The 13,602-nt window shown below is 33.0% G+C and overlaps 2 protein-coding genes across 3 annotated transcripts; one reads left to right on the forward strand and one right to left on the reverse strand.

The window, feature by feature from the left end:
- Positions 1 to 210: 210 nt before the first annotated feature.
- On the reverse strand, positions 211 to 4,492 carry LOC130645383 (fumarylacetoacetate hydrolase domain-containing protein 2-like). 2 transcript variants are annotated; one of them, XM_057451362.1, is made up of 7 exons: positions 4,100 to 4,492; positions 3,335 to 3,551; positions 2,874 to 2,933; positions 2,288 to 2,447; positions 1,685 to 1,795; positions 1,509 to 1,594; positions 211 to 456 (listed from the first exon to the last, which is right to left on the reverse strand). In XM_057451362.1, the coding sequence occupies exons 1-7, from the start codon at positions 4,255 to 4,257 to the stop codon at positions 388 to 390; spliced, it is 861 nt and encodes a 286-aa protein (XP_057307345.1). In that variant the 5' UTR covers positions 4,258 to 4,492; the 3' UTR covers positions 211 to 387. The 2 variants fall into 2 exon arrangements, with proteins under 2 accessions (XP_057307345.1, XP_057307344.1); XM_057451361.1 differs by having other exon boundaries at positions 1,509 to 1,613; positions 1,683 to 1,795.
- A 5,366-nt stretch (positions 4,493 to 9,858) lies between these two features.
- Positions 9,859 to 13,079, forward strand: LOC130645387 (uncharacterized). The gene is made up of 2 exons (XM_057451367.1): positions 9,859 to 10,087; positions 10,774 to 13,079. The coding sequence occupies exons 1-2, from the start codon at positions 10,036 to 10,038 to the stop codon at positions 12,666 to 12,668; spliced, it is 1,947 nt and encodes a 648-aa protein (XP_057307350.1). The 5' UTR covers positions 9,859 to 10,035; the 3' UTR covers positions 12,669 to 13,079.
- The last annotated feature ends 523 nt before the right edge of the window (positions 13,080 to 13,602 follow it).

The raw sequence follows: 13,602 nt of genomic DNA on the forward strand, positions 1-13,602 counted from the left end.
ATTTTGTTCCCCCAGTCCTTTTCAAAGTTCAGTACTTTTCAGATTATTGCTAATGGCGGAAATCTTTAAGCCACAGGGCTTCTTGTTTTATATTTAAAACAAGATATAAAAATTATTATGTGCGCATAATCTGTAAATTAACCTCATGTTTTTCAAAAAACCGAGTAGAAAAAGAATGATCAGCGTAAGATATATTAGAAACTTGATAAGTATGTTAAAAAGATAGATATATTTCAAATCATTGTACAAAAAATTGACGAAAAAGTATTTTGTTTTCTGTGAAAATATTATACTTTACTAAAAAATTAAAAATATTCTTATAGTTTTCTCTCAACAATAACAACAAAAAGATTCTTTCTTCGTTATAATTTATGACGTCACCGTTCTTCACTCAGCTACGATTGTGTTTTGCAAACGGCCAATTTCGTCGATTTCACATTCGACAATATCGCCAACCTAAAAGTAGAAAGGACTATATCTCCAATTTATAATTTCAGTTTCCCATATATGAGCTTATCTGTTAACAAAGAATACCCTTTCCTACCTAAGATTTATACCTTTGTTTTAATTTTGAAGAGGATTATTATATTTGCTCCGAGTTTTATGCCGTACTTTATATGATAGGCCTCTTCGCGACTACAGTTCACGCCAAAAGCTTTGTGTAGCAGGATTTAAAGATTTCTAGATCCTACTTGAATTACTATTGAATATATTTTCCTGCAAATATTAATAAAAATGAGTATGGTTTCATAAATCAAACAAATGGAACTTTCGCGATTTAAAGATTCTTGGCCAAAATCGTAGCAGTTGGGTCCTACGGTTAGTTTTGAGATTGCTTACTCACGGAAGTTTATTCTAGAGAAAATGTTGAAATAGGCTTTCCCCACTTTCTTAACCTTGAATCATCTCTTCCATTCTGAAATTTTAAAAATTCCGCCTGTGCCTATCGTGAGAGTTAATTCTTGCGAAAAATCAAAATAGATTTTTCTAACTGTATATTCGTAAATTCCCTTGGTTCAGCATTTTTTTCGTTGGCCGGCAAATTCTCTTTTAAATGAAAGTTCCCTTATTCATAAACAAGTTATTTTAAACATTTTTAATCTTATCACTTTCTCAAAGATATATGGAAACCGCCTATCCCTTTAAAATTAAACTCGTCCAATCTGCATAACGGACACTTTTTCTTGCTCATGTTAAATGAATGTGATGACATTGTCACACTGTTGTAACACTTCATAAAAAACGCGCCATTTTATTTTCTGTGTGATATCAATGGCTTAACCTAATGCTGTGCAACTGTCTACTTAAACAACAGAAGAAGAAATCCTTCAGTTTATTTTGTTACCATTCGACAAACCTTTCTTTAAAGAAAATACCGTATTTAAACTTTAACTGAGTTATAATTATCAAAAAAATAAATAAATAAATGAATAAGAACAACAGACTTTCCCAGTTAGACCAAAGTACAATAGACACCACACAATTAGACATGATGCGTTTCCGTATACCTTCAAAAATACTGGTGGTTTTCTAAAACATCCCACACCAGGAGGAGTGCCAGTACTGATGACGTCACCAGCTGTTAAAGTTGTAAATCTAAAAATAACACGGACCTAGAAATTCGCGTTTGATTAAAAAGTCAAACTAAAAAATGCTGAAGCATTTGAAAAAATAACATTTACATATTGGGAGACATATGAAATCAATCTTTCCGTTTTAAAAACTTGATTTTTTGTGTTTGAGTTTTGCATAAGTTCTCCATTTACTTTACATCGTATGCCAAGATTGTGTGGAGCTGAAAAGTAAAAAAAGAATTTCATGCGTAAGAAAAAGACTTTGATGCTAAAACCTTTTTGCGGAAACTCGTTTCTTCTTTGTCTCAGGCTTTTTAACCGATCGTTACGAAAATCGCTGGACGTCAACAGGGCAATGTGTAATTTCGTCGAAATTTGCAATTTCGTGATTACAAACTGGTCCTAATTTAACAAAAGCTAAAACATCTAACGAAGAAATCATACCACACATAATGTTCACATCAAAATTTCACATATTTGATGCTTAAACTGTTTTTTTTTTGCTAAAAATCTTTTTGCAGATATTTTTAGAGATGGCTTTCACAAATTTCTAAAAAAATGATACTTTGAAATTGAATTTTACACAAGATAAACTTATTTCTCACGAATTTCATGTTTATTTTTCAACTTCCTCATGGCAGAAGATTCTAACATTAAAGTAACATTTATAGTGTAATAAGATGCAGAAAATGGAAACAAATAAAAATGCAAACCTGATATGCTGTCCCTAGTAACAATTGCTGGACCCAGTGGTAGAAAGGTATCAAATGTTTTGGCTAATAACCACAGTCCGCCATTTTTGGATATCAAATCACGCGCGGTGACGTCATGTGCAACAGTGTATCCAAAAACGTGTTCCATAGCATTTTTCTCCTGTGAAAGAAAACAAAACATATAAGAAAACAATTTTTTGGTACAAATATTGATGAAAATTAGATTATTCACAGTAACTTTTGCGCATACTCATTTTTGCACAATGGCGAAAAGTTCGTTATTGCACAAAAAAGGTTCGTTATTTCGCAAAAAGTTCGTTATTGTACAAAAAAGTTCGTTATTGCGCGAAATTTAGTGCTAAAATTACAATTTACACCTATACATCTATATTTTGTCAACAACTAAGAATTTGAATATTTGAATATTTTTTTTCCATGTTATTTGTGAAGAATATAAATTTGAGCAAAAATTAATACGTGGAAAATATGTTTATTTTGCTATTGGGCGAAAATTTATGCGCGAAAAAAACCAGTGCTTTAAGGGTTAACACCTTCTAAAACTAATTTTTAGGACATGCCCTCTCACCTCAATATTTTTACCTGATTTTCCAATAACAACAGCTAGCTCAACTTCCCAATCTAATTGCTAAAAAGAAGAGATGCAAAGAAGAGGTAATTCAGGAACATTCTGAAGACATACCTAAACATCTAAGCAAAATTTTAATTGAACAATTTTACAATTAGGGTAAATTCTAAAAAAAAAGAAAATACAATATCTTTTTTATATGGTATTTTTATGTGAAATTTTATTACGCCTTAGGAGTTAGTGTTATCATATACCACTGTTAGCTATATTCGATTTTGATAACCTGCTGGAACACTAGGGCATGAAAATTCAAAATTCGCAACAATTTTTTTTTAACATTTTACTGCTTATTAATTCTTTTTACCAGGTTTTACCAGGTAAGCACTGTTAAAAAAAATTCCATGTCCCAGGTCTTTCCTGGACATGTTTGAAAAATAAACATTGTAGGATATAAGGATTACTTCAGTTAACTTTGGGTATGTAATACCAGCTCCGGGATGTGTAATACAATTTGAAAATTTGCTGAACACTACAGGATTAGTTGGTATAGGTTTTCCAAGTTCTTCACAATGATCTGTATAATTCATACCAATGCATATGATCTTCTCTGGATGGGTGATAGGAGAAAGAATCCGAACATTCTCCCTCTTTACAACATACTTTGCGTCATTGAAGATTCTAGGTGAAAGCAAATTAATACATAAATGTGGAAATAATAAATTTATAGTTAGAAACACAGGGTGGCAACCCATTTTTCAAAAATAAAGTTTCGAGTGGTAAGATATAGTTCGACAAAAGCAAGAATTCAATTAGAAAAAGAGAAATTGAACACCGGCTTTTAAAACCTGGTTCCTAAAAAAAAAACCTAAACAAAAACAGATTTGGATAAGTCATTCTTCAAGATTTTTTTTCTATTTTCTAACTTTCAAGGAGTTTTTCAGGAGTATACTCCAATACTAGGATTTTAAAGGAGTAATGGCCACCCTAATGATGAGGTTTTACCAGATGAAATATTTTGTAGCTTATCTTAGACATTACAACACCTGTGTAAATACTTCTTGTTGTATATCGATTTGTTAAAAAATATTTCTCTTATTCATAAATATTTTGAACGAGCATGGCCTATTTTTAAAGTATGCAAGTATTAAACGCTATGTATATACCTCATAAAATGTTTTTATATAAGATGTAGTGTGGTCAAAGTATAGATATAAATATAAAAGCACCTTTTAGCATCTTCCATATTTTTCTCGCAATTTTTTAAAAACTGAATCATGGTGGAAACATCTGGGTTAGCTTTTGTGAAGTCAACTATATCACTGTTTTGATCAGTTTCAATTCCCACGTGTGTATGGCCACCTTCTTCAAATTGTACTAACCTCATGATGGTAATATATCTTGCCTAGGTTAAAAATCTGTATGGTAAAGTAATCAACAAATTATGATCTTATACTTGCAGACACCAGGTAAATTTTTAGCAACAATGTTTTTTATGCAGTTATGTATTTATCTATTTTGCAGTTATGTATTTATCCATTTTGCAGTTATGTATTTATCCATTTTGCAGTTATGTATTTATCCATTTATGCATTCAATATGGCTTCAAGGCTTGAACACTTTTTACCCAATCAAGTGTTTTTTGCAGCGTGTGGGAGACAATACACTTGTTGAAATTCACCAGCTAAAACTCAAGAAACTCAGCTACACTAAGCTTATGATATATATGCTTATATAAAACGTCCCACCCATAATAAAACAGATTTATAAGGCTGATTTAATTTGATGTGTAATTTTCAGGAGACCATTTTTAAATTTATTAACATCAAAAGCTACAAAAAAACCAGTATTGATAAAAACTCCATGAAACCATCTTATGGATACAATCTTAACAAAATAATATAAACCATAAATAATGAGTATATAACTAAAATTTATAAAAACTATTTGAATAACTTCATAAATTAAGAACAGAAATTCAACTAATGATTCATAGTAATTCAAATAAGATTATACATATATACAGGTTATTTCTTGTAAAAAGAAATTTGATTATGTTTCTAAAATGCATTTACATGTGACTTTCATTTGGCATTGTGCCTTTAATTATTTTCACCCACTCCATATCATCGGTTTTTGTAGATATTGTCTCACTTTTTATATTTTTATCATCATTGTTGTCCATTGCATTGCTGTGTATCTCTAACGATATGTTTTTGTCTCCATCATTGGAAGTGGTAATAATATATACAGACTTTTCACACGGACTGTCAATTTCTTCCTGTGCTTCATTCAATGATTGTTTTTTTAAATTTTTTGTTTCATTTGTATCTGGACTTCCGTTATTTGTCATAGATTTAGGAGTAGGTTTTTTAGTCTTGCTAGGCAATAGTTTAGGTTCATGTTCATTATTTTCAGTTTTATCGAAATTGTTTATCCTTCTTCTTTTTTTAACTGGCATTTTATATACTGTTTTAGCTTTAACACTCTCAGCTTTTAAAAAATGAACATATCTCTGATATATTTTTTCGTCTACTGTCATCTCTTCTGTTGCATTTAAAACATCTCTACACATAGTTATTTTATCAGTTACTGTGATAGAATTATTAGGTTTCATGACAAACAGTGTTGGTGCATTATTTGTGTTGTGAATCATGTCCATATTGAAAGGTATAAATGTGAACTCATTTTCACGTGTTACATACAAGTTCTTTTTTTTACGAACACATCCCAAATATGGTACAACAATTTCAGGTGAGTTAGGGACTTCTTTTTTATAGAGAAGTAAGGATTGTTTATTTTTTCTTCCTAACTCTTTTACTGTTATCTCCCCAAGTCGAATAAGCCACTGGAGCATATCTTTATTTGTAGACAATCCAGTATATTCCTTTAACTTGTGGAAGTTTCTAACAGCTGCCTTGCTTTCTTCACATTTACCAAGCCATAACGCATATTGATTGGCATAACATTTATCTTTGCTGTTATTTATCTCATTGGAATTTATTTCAAAGTCAAGTTCATCATTACACGACTCCATTCCCAACAAAAAATTACTGGTTGTTTTCAACGTGTCCTCAGTCCTTGAGCTGTTTTTAAAGTTTCTAAAAATATTGCAAAATACAAACCATAATGTGAAATACATAATGTACTGACTGACTGTTGGTATATATTGTTATGTACATACAACTGTATCATACACAAGTTTAGAATTTTATTCGCAGAAACATCTAGGGAAAGGGAAAAAAGTTATAACACTTTGTGCAAGAATTACTTTGTGCAAGAATTTTAATTACTTTGTGCAAGAATATACTACCAACCATGAAAGGGATATGCATAACTAGGTATGCAGTGTTTGATTTAGTTAATTTTTATGTTTGCATAAAAATCACAAATCAGATATTTTAAGATTATTGCTTGTGTACGCTTGTGTATAGTAAACAAAACACAAAGCTTAATTCTTATGAATAACCATTTAGCAAGATATATTATCTTCACACCCAGCCCATGATAGCAAATGAACATAACACAATCAGTTCACAGGCAACAACACAGTCATTTTAAAAGTGGTGGTCTTGAGCCTTGGACATGGTCTCTTTTTTACCTGTTTTTTATCTTTTTGTTTTAAAGAATAAAATATATATGGCAACTTAAGAGTTCTTTTATAAAAATTTGATGACCCAGTTAAAATTAGTTAAAAAAGAGACTGATATGCAAATCTCTGCAAAAAATCCAAATTATAAAATTAAAACCCTGTGCAGGTGGGCAGGCTAGTTAGGCCTACCCACCTGCACAGGGTTTTAATTTTAAAATCTTTCTGAATAAAGTATAGCTAGCCAGCTTGCTCTCTAACCTCAAATAATCAAAAAAGAGTAAACTATTTTTGTTGCTGTTTGTGTAAAGACGTTCTTATATTTCTGTTTTTTACAATTTGTATATGTAAAAGTAATGATTTTTTGTTTAATACTTAAGGGCAATTTCTTTCACATTTGAGGTTCGAATATGTATGCTCTAAGTGCTTCAAGTGCTCCAAGCCTAGTGATCAAAGAAACAGCAAGCACAGAACGAATTTAAGTGTTCCGACATGTTGATGTGGTTTTAAAATATAGCTTGTATTTTTTTGCGTAATTTTTGGCGTCGACTTCTTGTAAAAAATATGTGGGTGTTTTTAAAGCGAAAGTAACTGTTAGCTACCGCCGACTTCGTCTCCAGGACATTTTGTCTTGTTTATGAAATTGATAGCGGCCACTCTGTAATAATGGTTTCAGGGGCCACAAGGCTTAAAAATTTGCTGACGTCAGCAAAGAACCGCCATAGGAACTTTAGGAACAATAACCGTCGCATCTACTGTTTAGAACTTAAAACGATGATAAGAAATTGTATATCAACCTCGTCCCCGCGCTTCTCCGCAGAGGGAGGAACGCAATTTTCCTTAGCCCTCAGTTCCTGATTAAAAAATTTTAAAAACTGATCTAAAGTCCAAATATCTTCACCAAACTTCCTAGAAATAATCAATAATAAGTCCTTAGGCAATCTATCTTTTAAAAGGGGAATAAGTAGACATCCAAAACTGTCCGTTTCAACATTCAAAGATTTTAAATTTCTCACACAAGTTTCAATATTATCAAACAATTGTCTCAAACAGACCACATGCTCTAAACTCTTGACTTTCTTAATTTTAGACTAAGAATCTAAATGAGCAGAGATGAGAATTTCGCGATTACCAAATCTTTTTTGAAGCAAGTCAATCGATTCCTTATAATTCTCAGTAGTTAAAGATAAACCAGTAATTATGGAAAAGGCCTTTCCAGATAAGTATCTCTTTAAATAGTTAAATTTATCGATCGCGCTGATGCTTTCGTTAGTATTAATAGACACGTTAAACTGGTCCCAAAACCCTTGCGAATCTAAGGGATTACCGGAAAACACAGGGAGTTCTAATTTAGGCAATTTACACCCAGCAATACCTGAACTATTCGAACTTTTCACGGAGACACCATCTGACTCACTAGCCACTTTCATTTTGTTTAATCTCAAAGTAAGACCCGCTATAACTTCCCTAGATGGCTTCAAAATTTTCCGACTTTCATACACGTCATTTTCAATATCGGCAACCTCCAGACTATTCAAGATCTCCTCATCAATTTTTTCCAGTTCCTCCTTATTTTGAAGTAAGGTATCCCTTAACCCCAACAAAAGAGCCTCTTAACTCGTCTTATCAGTTAAACAATCTCTCGCCTCACCCAGACTCACCTCAAAATCCACACGCAAAGCTAACTAGCAAGTTTTCTGTTCAAAACAGAACTCATTTTGAAAATAATTAAAAGTAATTAAACAATTACTCTCACTCAAATTAATAAAAATCAACTTACACTCAATCGAGGCTCGGACACACACGCCTGAACAGATAAAAAAGTAAAACCATAAACAGTCTCACCGTAAGTCAAAGTAATAATAGCGTAAAATCAAAACCCCTGCAAATCTTCCAGAAATGTCTCATCAACAAACGTACCCCAATGGTAGACGACAATGTTCAGTAAAACTCTCAAGTAAAGACAACATCAATGTTCACAAATTCTGTGTTTCTCAACCACATCAACGTTCAGTTCGTTCATAAGTTCAAAAATCGTATACAAAGTTCAATTTTAATCCAAGTTCGTATTTCTTCAATTTCAATCCAAGTTCATATTTCTTCGTGTCCCTCATCGGGCTCCAAATATAAACAGCCTAACATGCCCTGGGGACGAGGTTGATTGCATATAGAATCATGCTTTTGACGGATGGTTAAAGAGATATTGGTGTTAAGGTTTTTTGATAACGTTAACCCGACTGTTCCGAAACGGGTAGGTTGATCCAGCCTTAGGATATTAGTCCTATTTTAGTCGCAGGTGGTTCTGCGCGGTGAAAGGGAAATGAGGTCACCACCTCATGGTTTCACTCTAGAAAATTGTATAAGACATTGACATTGACGCCAGTAGAATTTACCGACGTTAGCGTCAAAATAAGTTGTTTGTTTTTTGGCAATTAAGATATAGTCTCTCGCTTATTTTAAAGGATAGAGTGTCACCATTGCCCCTAACACACTGAATCTCTACGCGAAACGAGGCGTTGTCTGAATTCCATAAGTTGAACAACGTGAGCTTTCTCTTGTCTGAACAACATCCAACAGGATGCTTTCCCGTGGACGTTTATAACGTTATTATTATTGCGATACTTTAATATTCAGCGAAGGAGAGCATGATGTTTTAACAGGAAAGTTACAGATTTTGTTTCGAACTGGAAAATGATAAAAGTAGGGCCCGTGGAAAAATATCCGTTATTTGAATTTTCACGACGTCAGCAATATTCGTGAGTACACAAACCAACCTAATCCCCAGTACCCCTTTTCGTTTTTTATACTGCGGATGGCGGGAAGAAAGGGGGTCCTGAATAACCGATTTTTCATATATATGGAGATTCTTTTTTTGGCGTGTTTCAAACTGTAGATTTTGGGAAACATTTTTACTGATTTTAACTTCATGCGAGTTTTTGAAGTTTTAAAATGTTTTGGCGAGCTTTCTTTGCTGATTTACTTTAATAATTGTCAAGTAATACTAGATTTACATTTTATATGTAGTTGTTGGACACCTTTATTTTTGTTGTACAAGTTTTTCATGTTTTGATGTGCGAAATGCGTAGGATATATGTAAACATTGAATAAAGCAGACTGTAAAATCCCAAAATGCTGTGTTGTTTGTGTTTTAATGCATGCCTCATGGATTAAACTGGAAATACAGTGGATTCGTTCACATACATACATCTAGTCTACAATAATAAGACTGACATGCAGTAACGGAGAAGTATGATTAAAAATAAATTGGAAGCCATTTTTATTATTTCGCGCAACTTAAAATGACGTCATTTTTTCAGGGTGTCACATTGCATAATAAAATGAGACGTGTGATTTACTAACTGTTTTTAATAAGATTTGTGTAAACATGAGGTGAAATAACGAAAGAAGGATAGTCTGCAAAAAAAACAAAAGCAATATTTAATAAAAATTTTGATAATATAGAAACAACTGTGCAGAAAGGGCCAGTGCAATTTTTTCTGACAATATAAGTAACAGAGATTATGATTCAATGACTTATAAGTAGAAAATAGATTGAGGGTTTTAACTTTGGATGACATGAAGAAAGGAGAGTATATATTTGAGGATGGTGCGAGCTTTGACAGCGAAGGTAAGTCTTCCCTTTTTATAATAAGCTTCTTTTTGTTAATTCTCCGGTTTTTGATATTTCTACTTGAGATAACATAAAACAAAAACCACAAAAATACCGCACTATGTTATACAAATGTATTAGTTTACAAGCAATAACGTCTTTATACAGAGAAACGACAACGCAAATTGTAAATTGGAAGTTATATATAAAGCACAGCAGTTCTAATGACCTTAAATATTTTTACGTCCCATGTTTTTTTTTATAAGCAATTAAAATTTTAAAATGAGACTTAAGGATGCTTATGGAAAGTGCTTCTTCAGGCTCAAAATATGCTTGAGTTATGCTTAATGACAAAAGGATTTATTGGGATATGCTTATGACAAACACATGATCAGGCTCAAAATATGCTTATTTGAAAAAAAAAATAATTAAATTTTATCAATTCATAAAAGTTTCTATATTTTGAATAGGAAACTTTCGTGAGTAATACTGTAGTATGAAAAATTTTACACTGTAATGTTGTCGAAAAAAACTGCTCAAGAAACAAAAAATATAAAAACTTCACCACATTTTCTTAGGGTCCGCATAATGCTTAGCATAAGCCCACAGATGCTTATAAATGTCATGCTTATAAGAAAAAGGAATACCAACTTAAAATCTTGTTTTGTCAACTTGTCATCAACTAAAAATGAAATTCTTTTTAGCGACATCATCACCTTTGGCTCATCCAACCAAAGATCGTCCAAAATTCCAAGCAAGAAATAACCTTAAAGTCGAAAACAAACCAAAACACGTCTTAAACAAAATACGACGGCAAGCATCCGATGAAAAGTTTTATGAGCCAAAACCTACTGTAAAACCAAGGCCAGCTAAACGTCCGAAACCAGTCATCGGGACCAAACCACCCATATTATCGCCTAAGCCGAAGCGCAGCGATAAACATATTAACTTCTTAGATAAATCAAACGAAAAAGTAAATGAATCAAATTCTGGACCTTTGGTTAACAAAACTAAAGGTCATGCATTTGTTCTCCCCCCACTGCCTTCCGTAAACCAACATAAAGGAACAACTCCGAAGTATAAAGTCCCCGAAATTCGTAATCAATCGAAGGTCGATAGTTATGTACCAAAGAAAAACGTACCACCACCCCTGTCCCCAAGACCAGTAAGATCATCTCATAATAATAACATTTCGAAAACTAAGCCTTCTGCAGAAAAACAGAAAGACTTTCATGGTGAGAAATTAACAAACCATACCGAAGAGTCTAAAAAAGAAACAGCAAAGTTAACTGAAATGGAGATTGATAAAAAGAAGGACCACGTTGTTACGGAACCCTCATTGGATACAGAGTTGGGGGAAAAGAATATACTGAGCAGGGATGAAAAATGCCCGGAAATTCCGACCAACAAAAAAGCAGGATGTAGTTCAAACTTTATAAATCAGAATGCACCAACAAAAACAAATGATTGCAACGATATGAACTCAGATCTCAAAAAGGTTAAGAAAAAAGGAAGTCCTGCTGAAGGGGAACAATTCATTACAAAAACTACAGATGCGAACACGACAAAAGCGAAAAGCGACAGCAAAACCAACCCGTTTTTAAAAGGCATAAGCAAATTCACTGATTCAGTTAGCCCACCCATGGCACGGTTTAAGAAATACGATAGTTTAGAAGAAAAACAGAGCTGCGCAGATCCGGATGAAGAAATAAATGAAATGATACAAGACAAGGGGAAAAACAAAACCACAACAGAGACAAAAAAAGGTCCTGGAAAATTAACCTTTTCACCCTTCGCTTTTAAGAAGGAAAAAACAGCAAGTGTTTCTACGAATAAATTCACCAAACTAGACAGTTCACCAAAAGTTAGCCGAAAGATGGATAACAAAAATGCTTTAGAATCAGATTCTGTACATAAACTTGAAACAAAGACACAGAACTTAGAACTAGCAAATACAACTGACTTTTCTAAAGATAAAGATACAACGAAAGATAGAGAAAAGGACGACGGGAAAATAGACGATGCAATGAATTCTGGATCAGAGAAACTAAACGCAAATGCAAACATAGAAAAAAGTCAACCTAAGAAGGAAGGTGGAGTGTATAAGAAACTTTCATTTGATGATTTGTATTCTCCTCCACATATGATAAGGTCTTATTCTCTTGTCACGTACACACCAAAACCAGCGAAAAGAAGAGTCGATGCGCACGGTAGGATAATGGACAAACGCGGAAGTGCACAGAATGATATTGTGCGATCGTTATCACCAGCGATGAAGTACGAGGAAAGAATAATGAATGGGGCACCCTGGAAGGAGAAAGTCAAGGAAGAAGAAGAACATCTGTTGCTTGATAACAGTGAAAGAAGAAGACATACTTTTAGTCAGCCATCGACAAAGGGGTTTATATCAAGGTCACACCCAAACGGGAAATCTTCAGACAAGGTAAATTTGATAAGTCAAGACTCAACAGATGACGAAAGCGACGAGGACTTACTGCTGAATAAGCAAATCCAAAATTCGGAACGCCTTAAAACAGAAAATAAAACAAAATCGAAGAAAATATTTGGTATATTAAGGAAGCATAATGCAGAAGAGTAAATTGACTATGATATACATATATAATTAAAATTACGTTATTTAATGAGTATTAGCACTTTTGGAAACATTAAATTTTGAAGGCGTAGAAAATTCTTTAAAACCGTCGTTTTTTTCTTTCGGAGCATTTTTTGAGAAAAAATCGACCCTGGGATTTCACGTTCCTCCGTCACAGATGTAAACTTCGTACCCAAGCTCCTTAACTCCTGGGAAGTCTCGTATTGACGTTTCAGGCCAAAATTGGTATTTGTTTTCGACAAAATTTGGCACAGTTAACAAAAAAAGTATGCTGAACATAATGGTGACATAATAATTTTGATTTTTTTACCTAAATGTCATTTAAGGCCAAAATTGGTCCAAAAATTAAAACTACTTTATTTTTAACAAAATTTGGCACAGTAAACAAATAAAGTATGCTGAACATGATGGTGACATCAAAATTTTGATTTCTTGTTACCAAAATGTCATTTTAGGCCAAAATTTATCCAAAAATTAAAACTGCTTTAGTTTCGACAAAAATTGACACAGTTAATAAAAAAGTATGCTGAAAATGATGGTCACATCAAAATTTTGATTTTTGTCAACTAATGCCGTTTAAGACCATAAACGTTTCAATCGCAAGACTTTCAACCATGAATGGTAGGCCGTATTTTTTGTTAGCAATTTCTTTTAAAATGTGAGTTTATTATGACACGTTTCGTTTTGTTTGCGTTTGTTGTAAGATATGTCATTGGTGTGCTTTAACTTCAGAGGTTCATGCACCAAACCCCTTCGAATGTTTGGCACAATAACACAACGAATTAGCAGGTTTTCATCAAATATTTTGGTAGCGCGCGGAAATTCTTAGAGCCCCCAGGGCTTCTTGTTTACTTTTGATAACAATACATTGCGAAACAAGTGGCATTTGTGAAATTTTCTTTCTTCATGTTCGAAAACA

This window comes from Hydractinia symbiolongicarpus, chromosome 5 (genome assembly GCF_029227915.1).
Source record: "Hydractinia symbiolongicarpus strain clone_291-10 chromosome 5, HSymV2.1, whole genome shotgun sequence".
Classification (NCBI taxonomy): Eukaryota; Metazoa; Cnidaria; class Hydrozoa; order Anthoathecata; family Hydractiniidae; genus Hydractinia; species Hydractinia symbiolongicarpus.

Bases quoted from the DNA above. Each gene is read 5' to 3' on its own strand.
- LOC130645383 (XM_057451361.1), bottom strand. From the start codon at position 4,257: ATGAGGTTAGTACAATTTGAAGAAGGTGGCCATACACACGTGGGAATT. The intron at 3,552-4,099 runs GTGCTTTTATAT...GCTTTCACCTAG, and splicing joins AATATGGAAGATGCTAAAAG to AATCTTCAATGACGCAAAGT. The intron at 2,448-2,873 runs GTGAGAGGGCAT...TTTCTTTCACAG, and splicing joins AATCAGGTAAAAATATTGAG to GAGAAAAATGCTATGGAACA.
- LOC130645387 (XM_057451367.1), top strand. From the start codon at position 10,036: ATGAAGAAAGGAGAGTATATATTTGAGGATGGTGCGAGCTTTGACAGC. The intron at 10,088-10,773 runs GTAAGTCTTCCC...AATTCTTTTTAG, and splicing joins TGCGAGCTTTGACAGCGAAG to CGACATCATCACCTTTGGCT.